Source organism: Rhinolophus sinicus, chromosome 16 (genome assembly GCF_057876585.1).
Source record: "Rhinolophus sinicus isolate RSI-liver-muscle chromosome 16, RSI-T2T, whole genome shotgun sequence".
Taxonomy (NCBI): domain Eukaryota; kingdom Metazoa; phylum Chordata; class Mammalia; order Chiroptera; family Rhinolophidae; genus Rhinolophus; species Rhinolophus sinicus.
The window spans coordinates 139,791,821-139,812,442 of record NC_142516.1 but is presented as its reverse complement, the minus strand read 5'-3'; the positions used below and the strand labels follow the sequence as shown (position 1 = coordinate 139,812,442).

The window sequence follows — 20,622 nt, the reverse complement described above, 5'->3', positions numbered from 1 at the left end:
GTGAAAGAAGATAGTCTCAAAACGTTACACACTCTATTTCTCCATTCTTGAAAAGTCAAATCTATAGTGATGGAGAAAAGTTCAGCGGTTGGTTGCAAGGGTTGGGATGGGTATGTGTATTATTACATAGCAAGAGCTAGAGGGAGTTTTTTCGTGTGATATAACTCTTCTGTGTGCTGATTTTGATTATGGTTACAGGAACCTATACATATATTACAGTTCATAGAACTGTACATCAAAAAAAGTCAACTTTACTATAGGATAATTAAAAAAATGAAACATAAATACTGTTTTCAGAATAACATATATAAAATGCACAGGATCTGAATGTTGAGTTTCAAGGTGTCATATTATCTTCTTTGTACTTTCCTATATATACCAAACTGTATATAATAAATAACAATTTATGATAAATCAGTTTTACACATACATAGAAACAAAATGCTCTAAAATAGCTACAATATGGAGGTGTTCAATATTTCTCAGTAACTTCAGCAGACTGGAAGCCTAGTGATTTTAGTTTTCTTCGCTCCTATCCAGTACTATATATTCAGGAAAGCAAATAACCCTTTCATCAGTTTTATCAAAGATGGGAGGGAAGTGACTGAAACTAGACCTTGACTGAGGTCTCCTGGTCAAGCATTGTGTTGCCATGCTTGTAGCTTATCCTGTTTCATCCTCACTACAGTTCTACCGGGTATGATAACCAAGAACATTGCAACATTCAGAGTTTTTTGGGTTTTTTTTGAGTATGCAGTAACACACTCCTTCTCCGAGGATCATATTTTGATCAAGTTTAAACTGAAGCTTAAATCACCAGGGAAAAAGAAATCTGCCGTCTTATTTCTTTCTGACTTTAAGTAAGACTTGGAATCCACCCCTCTACCCCACACTTATCCATTGCATAACTATTATCCCAGTTCTAATGCCTAATGGATCTGCTTTTACTGGCTGGGTATGTGTTATTCGTTTCTGTTTGTCCTGCAACTAACCAGTCCATGAAAAGTGCTTGAAAAGTAAACCCTAGGTATACATACAATGAATGAAGAGACGGATGGATGGGTACTGGCTGCCTGGATGGATAAATGGAAGGGAGGGAAGTAGGGAGAGATGGAGGAAAGACGGAAGGAGACCAATCTTTGTTCTTTGTAGTACTTCCTGTGAATTATGCCCAGTCTACGACCCTTGTTCGGAAGAACTGCAAACTAAATATGATCTAAGGTATGCAAAGCTTCCAAATTTATTAGTGGCTTGTGCAGTAACTTTTAATGTTTTCTGTGGCAATACTAGCAACAAATTAATAAAAGCTTAATTTTTATACAAATAGTTTTATTACAAATTTGAATTTTTAAGAAATACACATTTAAAGAAATTACATAAAAGGCCTTAGTAGTCTTAAAAACGTTTTGGAGACTTTTAGTGATATGTCATTTCAGGCATAGTGGTCCAATTCTGCTCTCCTGCAATCCATCCGTTCCCCTGCTGAAGTCTGAACGCAGCTCATGAAAAACCAAGGAAGCCACCTGAATGTGCTTACATGTAAAAATAGTGATATTTTGATTCAACAGAGCTGTTTTTCACACCAGGCTGCAGAATGAGGAATACTAATAAAATGAAGGCCTTTTAAGATTGTTGCTTTTGAAGTCAAGTCATTCAGTTTGTGATTAGTGTTTAAAACCCTGAAGATATTCAATACAGAATAAAAACAATAAGCTCAAAGTACATGATTCACTATAATAGACACCATATTCATGAACCTGGGTTTGGTTTTGGCACCACACAATTTTGGGTTTGGAGGTGAACGATGAAAACCGATGTTTCACATTCAATACCCTAGTGTTTAAAAATCCATGTTAAAGGACAACACAGACTTTTAAAGGAAGAAACTATGTAAGCTTTATTTTAACAGTGGAACTGAGACTAAAACTTGACCTGCCTAATTGCTGACATCTATATAAATTACTAATATATATATATATTTAATTTGTGCCTCCTTTTGGACCATCTTTATTCCACAGGATATTCGTGATTTCTGCAAAAGCAGTTGCATAGTACCACACATAGCAGAAAGACCTAAATTTATATTTGGGGGTTGGAAGATACGGCTGCTGAGCCAGTCATTACATCTGTAGGTTTGAAACACCATTTTTACATGACTGTTATTTGTACAGACCAAGGGACCTGAATTTTGAAACAGCTAGACAGTGACATCAACAAACATTTCATTTGGGGGGTGAAAAATGAATCTATTATCATACAAGAATGAAGACGGGTGTTCAAATAATATGGAAGGCCCCGCACACCTCCTAGCACCCTTTGGTTTTCTGATGAAGTTCTCCCTTTACACATCAGTGCACTGGATTGTAGAACAGACTTATATTTTTATTTCATCAAAAGTGCCATTTGGTATGTCACTAGTGACAGCTTATCGATGTCTTTGTTTCTCCTTCAGCAAGTAGAGGCCAATGAAGCAGGGTGTGTTAGTTACGCAGATTCGTATAAGGCACTTTACGTTTTTCATACTGGACAGTGAGGTACACAGGATATATTTCTAGGGTTCGTTGCTGTTAAAAAAAAAAAGAGGAAGGGGAAGAAGAGGGAGTAGCACCATGTTGTGACGTTAGCTGAGGGCCGGGCTTCATTATGTTCTCCGCATACAGACTTGGCAACGGCTGACGTGCGTGCGCAGCTCCCCAGCCTTCAAGGTAGACGGCGTGGGTTTCCTACAAGACAGCACAGAAAGCTGGTCACCTCGCCACTTGTCAGAAATGCTGCTGAGTTCCGCAGCCCTCCCTCCCGCTCGGAGATCTCCAGGAGCTCAGACAGCGAGGGGCCCTCACCCCATGACAAATGGCCACCATTATTCAGCCTGACGCGGAGCAGGTACCATGCTGGAGGCATCACATGGCTTTCATAATGCATGGGGTGATGCAAGCTACCATCTTCATTCCCCATCCCTGGGCCCTGACACTACTGATGTGCCCAGGAGCACACAGCTATTGGGCTCCAAAGTCTCCACCGCTCCCCACGGCATCTGCCCGCCTCCTTGAACTAGAGTTTATCTTTCTGTCTTCTCAACTTGATTATAAACGCCTCCAGGGAAAGAGAAAGATATTACTCTTCTCTGTGACACTTCACACATAGTAAAGTGCTCATTAAGTATTTGTGGAATGATGTAATGAAGAACTAACTGGGAATAATTAACTAGACCTCGAAATCCTTTCATGACTTTTAAAGGATTTAATATGCAGATGATCTGATTGAAGGCCAAAGAAAAGGGAAGACATTAGTGCCCCAACTGCTTCTTTGATCCCAGAAATTCTACCTTATTTGGACTGTTGGAAAGGTGAAGTCTGAACTAGAACTGACACTAATCAAATGCTATTAAAACGAAAGTAGTCCTATAACAAGAGTCCTGTGCCCCAAATTGAGGCTGCTTGTTTTAGCAACGTTTGGTGAAGCTCCTGGTCCTCCCAAATGAACCACTTAAGTTAATGGGATATTACCTAATTTTGTTAAGGCGGCATTGCACCCAGATGCTGGTTTACAAATACAACCGTTTTTACCTATTTACCCTGTAACGCGAAGCCGTAGGAGCTGAGACACGCACTAAGCTGTCGTTTCAGTAGCTTGTGGTTCAATTCTATCTGTAGAGGTGATATCAAGTTTCCGGTTGCCTAAAAAGTCTTGTGTAAGCTACCAATTAGACACCTGGTAATTTTTTGATGCCTAAAGAATTACCAGTGGCAAGTGTGTTCTTTCACCTTTTATGATCTCAGCTACAAAGAGATGGAGTCACAGCAAAGTTCTATAAAATTCCCTCCAGAAAGGGAAAGACAGGGAGACATATCTCCAGGGGTTAAAAGCATTTTGGGGGGCAATTGTTTCTTGTTTATAATTGTTCAGGCTCCATTGGTCTCCTGCTTCTGCTCCGGCAGGGCTGTAGCTGGTACTAAGTAAAGGCTCGAGGACTAGTTAATATGCTCCTATCCATTACAGACTGGGCTCCAAATGAACTTTCACAAGGTTGGCAGCCACTGGGGTCCATAGTTTTAAAGGTGAAATTTTGGTAACAGAAAAGAAAGGAAAGAGAGGTCTTTCCTTTTCATTTCAGCTGCATTTGTACCAAAATTAATTTTTATTTGCGTGGGTCTAAAAAACAAAATCTTGTTAAGTCACTCAGACCTCACACAACACATTCAATTTAGCATTATAAACGTGATGAAAACGAATGCTGCTCGCTTCCCTCACTGAGTAGTAAATATACAATATTTTTAATGCTCTGTTTGAAGATTTTAATTGCTTTAATAGCATTTCAGTGCATTTGCCTAGAAAAATGAAAAATGACCTTTTTTCTTTCACAGTTTTTCAGTCATAAAAGAATTAAGCCTGTCACCTAAGCTCTGCCTAGGTTATCTGTCTCGGTTATCTGTCCATGTAGAACAGAATAAAATATCCATTACTACATGTGGAAAAACCATTCTAACTATTGCTTTATAACCATCTTTGAGACTTTGTGCCAGAAGATATATGGATCACAGATAACTGAAAATAAAAGCCACAGAAAGGGGAAGGGGTCCTATGAGAGAGGGTCATTCCAACTTACTTGAACATCTCGCTCCTCTCTATAGTGGCAAGCCAAAAGCTGTAAGCGTTTGCATAGTAATTACAAGTCCCGCGACCGTGGCATTCGATGAACGGCGCACTTCTAAACTCTTCCAGACAGGACCCGGGGGATGCGAGGGCTTGGCCAGAACCTTCAGCACCAGCACTGGTGTGCTGTGGAATAAACATGACCGTGTGTCAGCAACTGCCACCCACAGAGAAGGAGAGAGCGTCACTGTTCCCAGGGAGGAGCCAGGGTGCTCCATTCTGGAAAGCTAGCTCTCTTTGCCTCATGCAGTCACCATGGAACATACTCGTGCCCACGCCACCCATAGCCTGCAAGCTGGCTCCTCCTCCACGCACTGGGCACGGCAGTACTCCACACAGTGCCAGAAATCAGCCAACTGCTCCTCCCAAAATAGGAGATGACCAATCCAGCTTCATTAGAATTTACAGAAATGCTGTCCTGACTATGTCTTATTTTTGGAACACTGAAACCTGTCCCAACTGGGGACCTGACACAATCGCCAAAATGTGCAAATAATGCTGGAACCAACTGATGTGAAATCAGAATTTCTAAACAAAATTACGTAAGCTAATCAAAATTCTACATTTGCTATATTGATGCTTTATATCCTTTTACAAGGTAAAGAAAAATCATCCATTTCTTTAAAAAGAAAACTTAAACAAGAGACACAGTGAAGTGAATAACTACACATGTAACTGTTAAATTGCATGTTGATCTAATGGCTTAAAGGGTGATGCAGAAGGTACTTGCGTAGGGTCATTTAATGGGAGTTATTCCAGTAGTTCAGAGCTTTCCTATAGTCAATCAATACTTTAAACTGAGGCAATAAAATAAGGAACTACAATGGGACCTCAAACAGGCACCATGTTTCCTGTTTTAATTGGGTTTTTGGGGGGATGGGAACATCCAGGGCGTCTGGCATCTGGCAAAGCTGGATGACAGGAGAGCAGTCTCACCCCACGTGAAGGGTTTGGACACTCATGCTCCTGGACAGCCCGGAAGAGGCCGCACACCGTTAGCCAGTATGTTGCTGCTCTCTCACTGACTCAAGCTTCTGCTTTCAGGGTTGCGTGTGTTTTAGTAAATGTGCACTTCCCACATGCACACTCATCTCCTCTTCTGCCTGACTCTAGGAAATGTCATCATGTTGTCCCAGCTACCTCGTCCCAGGGTAACGTCTCCAGAGACAAAAGGAGGACTCTGGCTGGGCACTGGAACTACTGCTCTCCTTGGCAGAACAGGCAGCTATTGGGGCTTTGAGGGAAGACCAGCCTCAGCAGCATGGTCCACAGAACTGAGAGGGAGGTAGCATTCAGAAAGAGGAGGTGGAGGTGTTTGTTAGTGGGTCGCTCTTCCAGAGAAATATGGAGTTTCCCAAAATGCTTACCATCACAAAGGAATAGCCAATCCAGAGCGAGGACCACCCATTGGGGCATGGCGGGATCTGAATGGTCTGGCTGTGCACGGCCATCACCATGGCAGGTGCCTCACACACCGCACACCTGGAAGGTACAAAAGCAAAGACACTCAGCACAGCTGAAGGGATGCGCAGGACAAAGCCTTTACTTGTTCATTCCTTTTCCCACTATTTGCAGTCAATCCCTTCACTCAATCTTTCTGATTCAGTTACATGTTTATCAAATGGATAACGTGCCTACTGGTTAGAGGCTTAGAGCCTTCTCATTGGTTTGATAAGCCCGTCTGAGTATTACAAGATTAAATTCAAAAATAGATCTCATACTTGTTATTTAACCATCGGCTTGGTCAGAGGAAGAAAATAGGTAGGCCAAGTTCTAACAGTGGCCATCTCTCGGAGGGGCTGAGGCTACAGCTGACTTTTGTTTTCTCTTTTGTGCAGTTCACTGTTTTCCAATTTTTCAACAGGGAGCATGTATTTCAGCAAACACAATTAAGGCTTAGTGATATCCAAGTGCTACCCTTTCCAGGATGCCGCAATTTATTTTAAGCCAGGAATCATCTGAGATATAAGAAATACATTTAGTGACTTAGCGTAACTAAGACAAATTATGTATTTGAGGCTGCCTGTCCATATAACCCTCCTTCAGGAGACTTGTTCTAGACCTGGAGCCAACAGACCAATGGTGAGACCCTGCTCTGGGCCGAGGCTGTCAGCAGGACACTGCATCTGGAGGAAGTCCCAAAGAAACCTCCCAGGACAGACACTTCCCAAGCCAGGCAGCCTCACACTCAGCTACTGGGACTGCACCCAAGAATAAATTAAAACAACCCACGATGTTCTGACTCAGACTGGCTCAACTAAGGGAACCCTTTGATGGGAAGAGAATGTTTTGTGAAAAAATTAAACACCAGCAGGAAAATAATTATATTCAGGTCACAAAATGAACAGAGTGTGCACAATGCTGATAAATGGCTATAAATGGTGTTAATAATTACACCTAGTTATGCTGGAACATTTGCATGAAAATGAATGAGGAGTGGGAAGAGGGCCTAAATTAGTCATTCGATTTTCCATGGACGGTGCGTGTGTGGGGAGTGTAATTTTCTATTTTATTCACACAAATGCAGATGAATTAAAAGGCTCAGTTAAACTACAGTTACTGAAATTGGCCTTACACATCTGCCACCATCTGTCTGCCAGACACAGAAATATAGCATGGAGGAGAGGCTCTCTCTGGGCTGGGGGGATTCAAGTGGCTGTAGAGACGGTGGTCCTCACCCAGTCAGATGGGTGACTAGGAAACACAGAATCACAGAGTTAATGAGCTGTACGCTCCCTTAAAATTCATACAGCCTAATTCCCCATATAATTTATGAAGAAACCAAGGACACTGTTAGTTGTGTCAAAGCCAGAGCTAGAACTCAGTTCTTGCTCTCAAGCCAGTGGTCTTTCTGCTATAACCTTTAATTAATCAGTAGTTTTATGTCAACTCTTGTTGTTAGAAAGCCAGACAGTGCTTAGAAAATTTTGCCCTTCTCTCACTCTCAGGATAAAAGCAGAAAAGTTGGTATCTTTTCTTCTTAAAATGAAGGATTTTTGTATTATTCACTATTTCCAAAATTAAGCTTTAGGACCTTCCCAAAGGGAAGCCCTCAGAAAAAACTTGTAAGTCCTGAGAAAATGGAAACCTAACTAAGTTAAATAACCATGGAAACCTGCTTGCGCAGAGACCACTAGAAATGGGCAGCATTATTACAAAAGGGAATGCAAGATATTATGGCTTAAGGAGTAGCAGGCTTAAAGGATGTCACTTGTAAGGTCTCTTCCTGCTGACTTTCTATGCGTCAGTTAACAGAAAGTTTTAAAAAGCCTGAAATGTGCAATACTGGGACTTTTAAACAAGTAACGCTTATAGAACCTGGGGTATCTTACTGAAAGTAATGGATCCACAGAGAAAAGCAAATTTTAGACACAAGGTTTCTAAGGACCTGTTTTTGGAATATTCCAAATGCATGCCAGAACCCCTATGTCCTCCACCAAATCAAGGTCAGATGTCAATTTTATCAAGAAGGTAAATAGCAAACAAAAATGAAAAATAATTTTCTACCTGTTGTCCATGGGAAGCTAAACAAAAACACGAAAATGGTTAGTTTTCCTTCTCACATTGTTCTGAGAAAGAAAAGTCTGAAAACAGAACAGTCGACAGGTCCTCTCTGACACATGGAAATTATTGTCTGTGTTTTGAAAAATTCCACTCTGGAAATGTAATGCATGATTTTTCCCATTGAAGACCCATAAAATAAGTTTTCTTATAGCTCAAAAGAAAAATCAAAGAAAGCTACCTGGAGATATTTTAATGTAAGGCCATCAAAAACCTATGACTTTCCTATGAATTAGGCAACTCCCACCCAGCCTTTCTGTGGCACAGTTCTCTTAATAAGACTGTGATCTGCCAGGCCCTGCCTTCCCACATGCTGGAGTCAGACACCATATCTGCCAGTCTTTCTCTGAACACCAACTGCCTGATGGCTACAACACTGCTGGACCCTCAGAGGGACTCCTGAGCTGGCTCCAAGCACTCCTGTTTCCTTCTCCCTCTGACTGCAGGACATTTCATAGCCAATATGCTACATCTTTCTTCATATTCAAAACCTTCTGTATTTCTTTAAAGGGAATATAGGAAAGCTTAAATTCTTTCTCACATTTTCCTGGGGCAAATTTGTCCTGTCTTGTTATTCTTCTTATTCTTTATTATCTCAGTGTGCAAAAGTAAAATTATAGAATAGCTCCTTAGTCAAATGAATTTATTCATTTGCCACTTTTCTATTTCTTCTGAGTATAGCTAAGGAATCAACTTTTAATTAGAAGCAAAGAGGCAAAGATAGGACAATCCTGTCTTTTTCAGTCACAATAATTTCAATTTCTCATGTTATTTCCTGCCAAGCAGACTCTTCAGAACCTGAAAATATACTCCACATATTAATTAGTGTGGAAAGCACTTAATTTAGGAAATTGCTCAAACACACGCATTCACAGTGGATACCATGTCACCCAAGACAGCAAAAGTTGTTGGAGGTGGGGAATATGAGAAAAATCTGAATATGGCTATAGTTTGATGTGTGCAATGAATCTGTACAATCTTTTTATGTATAAAGCATAGATATACAGTATTCCTGTGATATTACAACCTCACACCCAGATTTGAGTTCCTGAATCAAGTGCCACTGAACTGTATGCTTAAAAATGGTTAAGATGATAAATTTTATGTTCTGTGCATTTTACTACAATTAAAAATAATTAAATATATATTATCTTAATTTCATGGGGTTGGGGGCAATGCAGGAAAAAATATCTTTAAAACCTCCATAGGGAGATAATTATTTAAGAAAAAAACAAGTTGAAAACATTGTTCTGATGCTTGCTGAGGACGTTGCTTTGCTCATAGGCGGAAAGACGACCACCACAGTAAGTCACATGAGAGAGAGAGTCTGTTTCAAAGCATTCTGGGTGTTATCGCTCCATGGCTCTGCACTGTTCATTTTTAAAGAAGATAACTGACTTTTATACCAAATGATTTTCATGGCTGATTTCTATTACAAAACTCAGACATCACAATTAATAAACCGAATGGCAATGAACTGAATGGTGTGGTGTGGTTTTTTTTGGTGGGGGGGTAATGAAAAAATAAAACCTCTGTCTAGATTACAAATGGCTTTCCTTCTGCAATTATGTATCTGCTCCTACAAATAATGTGTGACTCACCTGCTAATAAACGGCCTGATATTGTCCCCCGCGATGGGTGCCATAGACATTGGCATGGGCTCTGGCGTGGACAACCAGTAGGAATAGTCATTTCGGGAGGCGAAGTTGCAGACATTGTTGATATTGCAGAACAGGAAAGGCATCGTACTAAACTTGCGCAGGCAGCTTCCAGCCGTGCCTGGAGGTACAGGGAGAGATGACAAAGTGAAGTATTTGCTTTCTGATTCAAGACAATATGAAATATTGGCTTCCTAATTCACCTCTAAGTAAAATGGATTTGAGCTGGCTAATAATGAATGACATATATTCAATCTAACCATTGAAGTAGAAAGAATTTTTTTTTTTAATTATGAACAGAAAGAAGGAAGTACATATACCAAATAGACTAGTAGGATTGTAAATGGGCATTAAATTAAATTTAAGGTAATCAAGGCAAAAAGGAAGCTATAAAGAATTATGCAGGATTTTGTTATTATTATTATTATTATATTAGTTTCAGGACATTTCGATTAAAGGAAACAAACCAGTTTACCAGCAGAGAGAAACCTTTTCCTGGAACTGAATTCTAGAAGAAATTTAACATAGGGGCTCCTTGTCCAATGGATAGGAACACACTGGACAGTATCTTTAATGATAGTTCTGCTGAAAATGCAGAGATGCTCTTTATACAGCTGCTTGTTGTTTGCAAACGCAGTAAAATTTAAAGATGTATCACATTAAAACATAATTTGTTGGAGGATATCTGGAGGGGACTAAGAAAATGACAACAGACATGAGCTTTCTGCCAAACTAAACTAACAAAAGAACAGAGCATAAAACATGCAGAAAAAAATTGGACAGGATAACATGGGACCTTCTTTAAAAGAGCAACATTAGTAAAGCTGCCCTATTTTAAGAATATCAATGTAAACTATTGAGTGCACTCCAGAAATCCTGATCCTATGTGATCATTTGAAGACAAGACCAAAAGTTTTATGAATTTTGAAGTTTTCAAAGATTCCGCCTTTATATTTTCTTGGCTTCCCATTAAGAATATAGTAGCTATTAAATTGATAGCTCATTTGGCAAGGATGGGGGAAAACAGGGCCAACCTCTCTTTTCATAACTAGGTCTTCATGGCACCCTGAACTGCAGGACCAGAGCTGAATACAGTACTACACCACCTAGGCACTCGACAAACCTATGTTGGATGAATTCAGGCATCTGAAAATGTCTCACCCAAGTCCTGCCCGTGCGCCCGTTCATTGCCTTGCACGTAGAGCAAAGAGTACCCATGGTAAAGAATTTTGGTCCCGGGAGGACACTGTGGATCATCTATTGTTTGACTGTGCCGGGTCACAAGGAAGCCGTGATCAACAGATGGGGTGCCTGGGGGACCCATGGACCCTGGTAACCCATCAGGGCCTGGTGGGCCTGGATATCCTCTTGGACCTGGAAGATAGAAGAGAAATTGGTTTCCTTAGTTACAAACAGTTTCCCCTAAAAGGCTTCAAGCGAGACCCAATCAAATACAATAGGCCTCCTTCCTGCTGTCTTAGCTTTTCCTTTTCACATACCATCTCAAGATGTTTTATAGGCAAAGCAGATGCTCAAAATATTTAGTCCACCGAAATATGTGAAAAGGAATATATGAATAAATGATATACATGATGTGATTCCATGCATGTCTCGCATATAGCATTTTTGGGCTCCTCTAAGAAAGGATTGTTACAGAATTATTAAAACAACCTCCTTTTAAGGTGGCTTCTCTTTCCATATCGGCCCAAAGCCTGTGCCTCGAAACAACGCAGTACAGAAGCTCCCATACAGTGGGTGCTTTCATCCCCTGGGGTAACTACTATGCTGCCTGTGACACTGTCCACAGACCTTCTGCTGGGCTGTGCCCTTCGTTCAGCTACTTGACGCCCTCCACCTTTAGCATCTCAGTCATGATGGGGTATTTGAGCTCCTACTTCCTATGAAAGTAGATCAATTTTACTCCCTGGCAGAGAGTGGCCTTTTGGCCAACAATGGCATTATCATCTACTTTCCCTTGTCTATTGCTGAGACAGGATTTCTGTAGCTGCAGTCCACTTCCCTCAGAGGAAACCACACAAGGCATCACTGTCGGCCTTCTTTCAACAACATCTGGAAAACACTGGACTTTGATCAACGTCTGTCTCTCCACACAGAAAAAGTGATGACAACCCTTTAGCTCTTTTATAGGATCCTATTTCTACTAAGAAACAGACTTCTTTGGAAATCTTTCAAGTAACATTTTCAACTCCATTTTGTAAGTTTCCACATGCCTGGACTTACTGTTCCTAAGCCAAAGATACAGGTAGAGGGTAATGAGGTTGGGAAGCCATAGCAAACCTACCAGGAGGTCCAAAGGGTCCTGTCTCTCCTTTCTGGCCAGGGGCACCATCAAACCCAGGAATACCTGGCGGTCCGGGTACACCCACTGATCCTGTCACACCTAAAGGAAGGAAAACAAATTTGTGGTCTGATCCTGGAGAGCAACAGACTGTACCTTTTTCTTCCCCTTTGAAATGTCTTTAGCCTTCTGGGAGACAAGCATAAGGTTTTAGACTGCAGGTGAAAGTTTTCCCAGAGAACCACAAGGTGCATCCTGCAAAGTCTTGTATACATTTCACCAAGGCAACTGCTAAATTGACATTCGAACAGGTGTGCACTTTATCATCGCATTCAGAATTCTCCCTGGTTTCTTGCTATTATTGTTATTGTTTGCCAAATTGTTCTGGAAAAGGCAGGATATGTGGATGGTAGGGAGAGATCTGACATATTTTCACTTTCTCAAGGGCTTCCCCCTTGGCCATATTCTAGTGTCTCAAACAATTTTTAGGTAACAGATATACTGACATGGAAAGTTTTCTGTTTTCATGTATACAGTTTAAGCTTAGGTAGTTTAAACTTAAATTTTCCTGGATACTCTCTTTCAACTCGAAACATTTTCATTCTCCTTTCTTTTCCATGCATCCCTCACCAATATCTCTTTAAATAGTAAGTAAGCCCAACTAAGCAGAACGATTCTAGGTTAGCATGTCTGGGAACAATAGAAATTTGCACAAGTCTTTGCCAGTTGGGCCAACTGCCCAGAGCACCAATTCTTATGATTCTAGATTGCTGCTTCTTGCCACCCCTTCTCTCCGAGCTGGGAAAGATAATCTGACTCTTTTCAGCCATGTTTTTCTAAGTGAGCATACGAATAGATATATTAAATCATATGTACCTCTAGTTATTCCTGTATTTTGTTCTAACTTGTTAAAGTCCATGCAAAAACTTCATTTGGTTTTGATATACATTAAAGGAAGGTAAGAAAGTCATATTTAAATATGTGTTGATGTAGTCATTACCCAGAGGCTTTGATTTTAGACACATGGGTGAAGAGAAAATCCTGCCCGACTCCCTTGTGACCCCCACACTTCCCCTGCACAGCCCAGTTGTTCTTACCTTGCTGTCCTTTGGGGCCTGGAGGTCCCTGAAGCCCTTTCAGTCCTGCAGGACCCTCAGGACCAGGGAGCCCTGGTTCCCCTTTGATGACATGGTAAGGACCTGGGGGACCAGGGGGACCCGGAAGACCTGTGGGAATCAGGAATGTCACTGATCAATTTCACTGTCAACATACAGGGGCAGAAGTAGCTTCAGAAGTAGAGTCCAAAATGAAACCCACCCAAATGGAATGTTTCTCCGATATAAAATCATTATTAAAAACACAAGTAATTAGATCCTCACAAGGCATACATGCATCTATTATTTCACCTAAAATCCCGAATCCTCGGGCCTGGAACAGGCATTGATGTCATCAATGCAAACTATCTGCTCAGTCCCTGTCAACCACCATCTGGCCCTCACCTGAACACTACCTGCAGATGAGGCTCAGTCTCCCCCAGGCATCTCGCCTCTGACTTGGATAGCTCCCACATTGCAATTAGAAAGTTTATTTTCTCATACTTATCTGAAATCTGCCTCATGGTACAATAACCACTGGTCCTAACTGTTAATGATGAATAAACTTACTCCTTCTTCTGCATGACAGGTCTTGAAATATGTGCAGCAACAATATAGAGTTCACAGGGGATTCTGAGGTCTGCTTCAGCCTCCCTTTCTGCAGCCCTACATCCCCAATTCTCTCACTCCTTCCACACACATTTCCCCATTTCTTTTCTTTCCTAACACTCCACTTCTCAGTGTGTCCCAGTTGCTCATTCTGTCCCTTGAAACATGGTTTTAAAAATGAAACACAGCCCTAGAAACAAGGTCTGACCAGCACAGACTACAATGGGATGCATACTTAAACTATTTCCTTCCAAGATTATCCCGGGTTTTTTTGAGCCACGGCACACTGTTGGTGCCCACTGGTGATGCCAAGCAACACCCTTTCCTATGAAGAACTCTTTATTGTCCAATCAGAATTCATTCAGTCTGTCTGTGTAAGATTTATTGTATTCCTACTACAACTTTAAGTGGTTGCTTTCAGTCTGCCTTCAGAGCCCATGACATTTTGTGACTCTTGAGTATGTAATACCCTTTCCACTGGATTTATTTACCGCAGTTGTAGTTTTAACCAACCTGACTTTCAAGATAAGTCACTGGTAAAAATGTCTATTAGTTTAGCCAAATACAGCAACACTGACAAGCTACTTTGGTTAACTGTTTTCCAATAATCTTCAAGTCATTTCACATATATAAAACCAAACACCCTAATTCTATGAGTTCAATGGCTTTCCTAGTTCCCCAAACCATCCATAAGACGCCCTCCAGTATAACAAATTCTCCCACCTTTGGTTCCAGGGAAACCTTGGTCTCCTTGGTCTCCTTTAATTCCCTGAAGGCCAGGGAGGCCTTTCTGACCTAGAGGAAAGCAGAACAGTGTCTTTATACATAATTCCAAAAGATACACAAGTATGTATGTGTGCACACATGTATACACATATATGCACGTGCATATACGTGTGTACATGTATACACACATAAAACATGCATGCATATTACATACACATATTCACACAGTGAAAGTTTTCAATTTATGCTTGTGGAAGAAAAAAGCATTACTTCTGCTAAGCTATGGAAAACTTTTGATGAAACTCTTCTTTCTAGAACCCAGCAGTCACATTTTCTCAAACATGCAACAAACTATAAAATGGTCACAGCAGTGGAAGGCATGTGATATTCTTTTTGGTTTACACATGTCCCCAGATAGACCACAAGACACCTGCAGGCTGAGCATTTCTTTTATTCACCTTTCACTCATATGTATCTGATTCAGCAGTAAAAATCAGTGCCTGGAAGCTGGTCAGCACCCCCTAAATGTTTGCTTAATACATGAATAAATTAATAAATGGCCCAAATCCATGACTTCTTATTGAGATGCTGATAATAGAGATGCAAATGATCCACTAATTCTTAACAAGAAAATCAGAAGGTCCTTCCTTATAGAGCCATTCATACAATTATACAAATCGGGCTGCCACACAGATATAGCATTTTTAATTTGAAGAGAACCATACTCTGTACTGTAATTATACCAATTATACCAATATGAAAGTGCCAATGGTTAGGAAGCTCTGGTAATAGGTAAATGTGTCTTTAAGCAGCATCTCCTTTATTGTCTTACCTTGAAATCCTGGAACTCCTGGAGGTCCCGTATCACCCTTAGAACCTGGGATTCCTGGAGAGCCACCAATTCCCTAGGCACACAAGGAGAACATCAGCTGGGAATCATTCAGGAGATGAATGATAAGTCTCTCAAGTAACTGGTCATTGGGAAGCTAGGACAGCCCCTCAATGTTCTACAAAGTATCTTTATGGACAAATGGTGTCTTGTGGTTTCTCGAATGATGTAAAAAGAATGACAAAACCTCTGTGTGTGTCTAAGACAACTGAATCAACTTGCTTCATTCAGTTCCCCTCTGCGTGTCCATCTACATTGTAAGTTCCCAAAACAGGTGCAAGCCTTACATCCTGCTGTCCCTACCCCAAAGCACAATGCTACGAACAGAGACAGAACTCCCTAAACATTTGTCATGGTAACATATCAGTGTATCAACACCAAGCTATAATACCTTTCTGGAACACTTTCCTCCAAACACTTAAGTATAGTGATTTTTCTTTAGATTAGCTTCATATCTTATCTGAAAAGTGATTTTAAATATGGAAAGAAGATAAACAACACTGAAGGAGGATTCTTTTTCTTTATAATATACCAATATTTGTGTATTTTTAAAATATCATCTCATTTTCTAGCTATTTCAACATAGTTGTTCATTTCTCGGTATATAAAAAAGTGGCATTGTTTCTTACATATATTTATTTCTTTGCTTTACCTTACTTTAAAAGGTGCTGTAACCAAAATAACATGCACAAATATGTACAGTTGACCCTTGAACAATGCAGGGGGTAGGGGTGCTGACACCTTGCACAGTCAAAAATCCACATACAACTTTTGAGTCCCCAAAACTCATCTACAGTCGTCCCTCATTATCCATGGGGGACTGGTTCCAGAACCCCTTGTAATGCCAAAAGCTGAGGCTACTCAAGTTCCTTATATAAAATGGCACCAAAAAATGCATACAGTCAGTCCTCCACATCTGCAAATTCCCAACTGCGGATCAAAAATACTGTTTTTGATCTGCAGATGGTTGAATCCATGGATGCAGAACCTGGGAATACAGAGGGCCGACTGTATATTCACTGAAAAATATCCATGTATAAATGCACCTGCATAGTTCAAACCTATGTTGTTCAAGGGTCAAGTGTGTGTGTGTGTGTGTGTGTGTGTGTGTGTGTGTGTGTGTGTGTGTACATATTTATAGAGAGAGACAGAGACAGAGAGACAGCCACTGATTGGCACTGGGAATGGGGAACATATTTCTATTTACCGAGGCTTGCTTTTTGCATTAAGTTTGTTAGCAGATTTTTAAACCCACAAATGGAACTGTAATTTCAAGTCATATAACATTTCTGTTAATGATTCTTATAAAACTAGATTGTAAAAACTGTCTAATACTTGCCTAATGTGATGCCAATAAAGATGGCTGATCACTGGCAAGAGAGGAAGAACTGATGCAGAGAGAATTTGGGAGTGTAACACATATGTATACACACACATATTATTTTGTGATCTTTTTCAAAAACAAGACCTACAAATGGACAACTTACAGGCATGCCTTGGTATCCTGGATCTCCCTTGGGCCCTGGAGCACCGGGAGTCCCCGGCCATCCTGGATTTCCTTTGTCACCTTTCAGTCCATCAAGCCCAGGGAGCCCTGGAGGCCCCATTGGTCCAGGAGGCCCTAACAAAGACACAGAAGTCACATATGGAGGTTAGAGGGTGACTATATATACAAGTGTCATTGGCCTGTGGTTGTCATCACCACCACCCACTGTCCCCAACTGTATACAACACCATATCTACTGCCACCCAACTGACCCCAACTGTATACAACAACACTGTATCAAGCTGAGAAATCAAGGCTGGTTCTATAAGGAAGAATCCGATCTGCTCAACAGGCAGAAAATGTTGATAGAAACACCACAATCCCAGTGTCCAAATGCCCTGTGCGACTGTGTTCAAGGGCAGCTGTGTTGCAGTGCCATCACCTGGTCAGGATGGAGAGGCATGTCAGAGTGTCGTCTGGTTTACAACCACCACCACAGGTGGCATCTGTGCTCCAATTTTTTTCTATTAATGTAATGTCCTCTCTCTCCTCTCCCTCATTACTCGTCATCTATTTTAAATTCTTTGACAGAAAGGACACAAGAAAAGCACTGACCCATCGAAGGCTAAAATACAAGGGGCCCAATGTCTTAAAACCAGTGTCAAGCCATAATAAATGCTGCACGTTTCTAAATAAAAAACTCCATTGAGAATTTGTGCATTTAAATTTCTTTTACACTTGTGTATGCTTGTGCCTTCTGTTTCGGTCCCAGCTCTGACCCTGGTTAGACCCCCTCACCTGGCAGGCCAGGTTGTCCCTGGGGGCCTCGGTCTCCTTTGGGCCCCTCCACGGGGCGGCCCGGAGCGCCAGGCATCCCTGGTTGTCCTTGTGGTCCGGGAGGACCCGTGAATCCTTGCTCTCCTTTGGGTCCAGGAATTCCTGGGCTCCCAGCTAATCCTGGGAAACCCACATCACCTTTTGAACCTAAACAATAAAAAGAGTTTGAGATCATGAGAAAGGCAGGGAAGAAGAGCAACCGCAGTGCACTGAACAGGAAGGAGGAGCATCTGGAAGGCACCGGGAGGAGGACTGGAGCTGGGTGTCCTTTTCTCTCCTCTTTATTAAATAACATGCTGGACTCCTACCAAGGTTGACCTGAAGAAGAGTAAGCTTAGGATATAAGAGTCCAGCTATAATCCTTTTCCTTTTTACAGGAAGTGTTTATGGCAAAGGCATTTGAATATATATTTAGATAAGTCTGCGAGCAATAGCATTGCTTTCAGGGCTTGTTCAACCAACAGGTGAATGAATAAACAAACTGTTATATCCACACCATGGAACACCACTCAAAAAGGAAGTAAACTATTGACACAAGAAACAACACAGATGAATCTCAAACTAATTATGCGTGCAAGAAGTCAGACTGAAAGAGTAAAATATGGTAGGATTCCATTTATGTAAAATTCTAGAAAATGCAAGTTAATCTGTAAAGCCAAAAAGCAGATCAATGCTTGGTTGGGGATGGAGACTGGAGGCAGGAGGAAGCAGGAGGGGGGACGACAAAGCAGCACAGGAAGCTTCCGGGGAGATCGCTATATTCACTATGTATTTCAATGGTAACAAAATTATTCTAAACGTTTTTTTTAAAGTAAGAGCTTTTAGGAGAAAAAAACTGCATGTTTAGTTCTAAACATATTACCCAGAACTTGCCAATAAAACACAACAATTCTAGGATTATGTCATGGTGCTTAAGAAAAAATAAGAAGGGAAAGAAATAGGGTCATCACCTAAAATGATCACAGGGCCCCTCGTGGAGAGGCTCCCCCTGCTGTGTCACTAGGCAATGAATCTAAAACACAGCTCACTGGATGGTGGCTTGTCACAGGCTAGCAGTGTATGTTAATTAGATTGTCTCAGACCGAGTATCTATCATCCATGTCCAGTTGCTTCCTTGCAACTGTTCGCCCTGTTCTGCTTCCACCACGTGCAGCAGTGGTTATTTGAAAAGGAAGTACATGATTGGTAAATGTTACCTTTTTCTCCTTTGGACCCTGGGAACCCTGGGAACCCTCTTCCGGGCAGACCTACAAGATAAGGGTGAGAAGCAGTGCTTATCTTTCCCAAAACAGTTCATCTACAGGTACAAAGCAGTATCATCTCTGAATCAATACCCTATACCATTCGCAGAACACACAGAAATTAGTTAACTGCACCTTGGTAATGAAATTAGATTCCTACAGTAGTCCTAACACACCCTTGACTGGATATATATAATGTAGTACTTTTTCCTAAGTACCTTTCTGCTCAGAACCATGAAGGCATTTCGCAAAAATAATCTGTACAAATGAGTAGGAAATAAGTACTCATTTCCTACTACTTGCTGTCTGGAGATTCACAAATTGGCTTTTCTCAGATGACGATCCGACTAACAGCAGTTCTCAGGGAGGTTGGGAGACCCAGAGACATTTGGGGCCGCAGACACTGGGGAGCTCATAGACATGAGTAAAGGGCTCGAGGCAAGATTTAATGGGGGCAAGGAGGTGTGGAGACATTTTCTTATGAATTCTTTTTATACAAAAATGAATGTACATAATATAAACATAAGGTGTACAGCATAAAAAAATGAACTTAAAAGAGGCCGACACTAAAAGCAATAAATCCCTCTGTATGCTCCTCCCCAGTGATATTTTTCTCCTTCCATCCCCCAACCCAGTGTAACCTCTTTCAAATTGTGTGTGTGTGTGTGTGTGTCACTGTCTTGCTACATGTAAGTATTACCACATATGTGATTGTCATCATCAAACTTGCAGCTGGAGCTTTTGCCCAAGTTGCATCCCCCATAAGTGACACAAGCAGATTCAGGAGACAGTAAATATTTTCAGGACCATTTCTCTAAAGAGGGAAGTGCCAGGCAAAGCAGGCAGTGGTCTGGGCTTTTTGTATGTGTCTCTTTCACTCACCACTGAGAGTTCAGGCCATTTCAAGGGCAGATACCCATAAATATGTGTGGAATAAACGAAGAGCCCCTTCCCCCTTTTCTCATCCAAGCCTGCTTTACTTGTTCACATTGGTATTTAAATAGCTGTAAGAACGTGTGGCATAGATGCCACTTTGTACCCAGCGCCAGTCACTTAGCCTGGTCTGTACATCTCTGGGAGACGCTTACTTCAAAGAGCCTCATTCTGAAAGGGACAGGGAGCGACATACCTGGTTCACCCTTCTCTCCTGCCGACCCTGGAATTCCATCATTGCCGGGCTCCCCTTTCTGGCCAGCTGAGCCTTTAGGGCCAGGTGTCCCAGGAAGACCTCAAAGAGAAAGGTCATTTCAGTCAGGCATTGAACCTCTTGCAACACCCTAGTCTGCATGAAAAATGCTCCATTCTCAACATTCTTCCAGGGAGCTGTTCCTTGCAAGCATGCCTGGCTTCCCCCAGGTTATCCCTGACAGCCCTTCAAAAGGGACTATCCACACTGTTAGCAACACCACTGCTCCCCAATCCCCAAACGCTGGTGAGAGTGGAGAGAAAGTACATCAAACTATCATGAGAAATATGTGACACTCTCTAGAGCCATTTAGAACTAGCTATGAAACCAGTCTGGATATTTTGGTTCTAGTTCCTAACTGGTGGCCAAACCTTGGGAAGACA

The 20,622-nt window shown here is 41.4% G+C and overlaps 1 protein-coding gene across 1 annotated transcript in view; it reads right to left on the bottom strand.

Annotated features, from left to right (window-relative positions):
* Positions 1 to 2,361: 2,361 nt before the first annotated feature.
* The window catches only part of COL4A1 (collagen type IV alpha 1 chain), a 145,620-nt gene continuing 127,359 nt past the window's right edge, over positions 2,362 to 20,622 (bottom strand). Inside the window, exons 40-52 of the mRNA XM_019731071.3 lie at positions 20,183 to 20,281; positions 19,009 to 19,059; positions 17,774 to 17,959; positions 16,977 to 17,110; positions 15,433 to 15,505; positions 14,598 to 14,669; positions 13,269 to 13,397; positions 12,175 to 12,273; positions 11,034 to 11,246; positions 9,816 to 9,993; positions 6,021 to 6,135; positions 4,607 to 4,779; positions 2,362 to 2,723 (exon numbers count right to left, since the gene is read on the bottom strand). Of these exons, the coding sequence (XP_019586630.1) occupies positions 2,642 to 2,723; positions 4,607 to 4,779; positions 6,021 to 6,135; positions 9,816 to 9,993; positions 11,034 to 11,246; positions 12,175 to 12,273; positions 13,269 to 13,397; positions 14,598 to 14,669; positions 15,433 to 15,505; positions 16,977 to 17,110; positions 17,774 to 17,959; positions 19,009 to 19,059; positions 20,183 to 20,281 (1,604 nt within the window). The 3' untranslated portion in view covers positions 2,362 to 2,641. The remainder of the gene's footprint in view (positions 2,724 to 4,606; positions 4,780 to 6,020; positions 6,136 to 9,815; positions 9,994 to 11,033; positions 11,247 to 12,174; positions 12,274 to 13,268; positions 13,398 to 14,597; positions 14,670 to 15,432; positions 15,506 to 16,976; positions 17,111 to 17,773; positions 17,960 to 19,008; positions 19,060 to 20,182; positions 20,282 to 20,622) is intronic.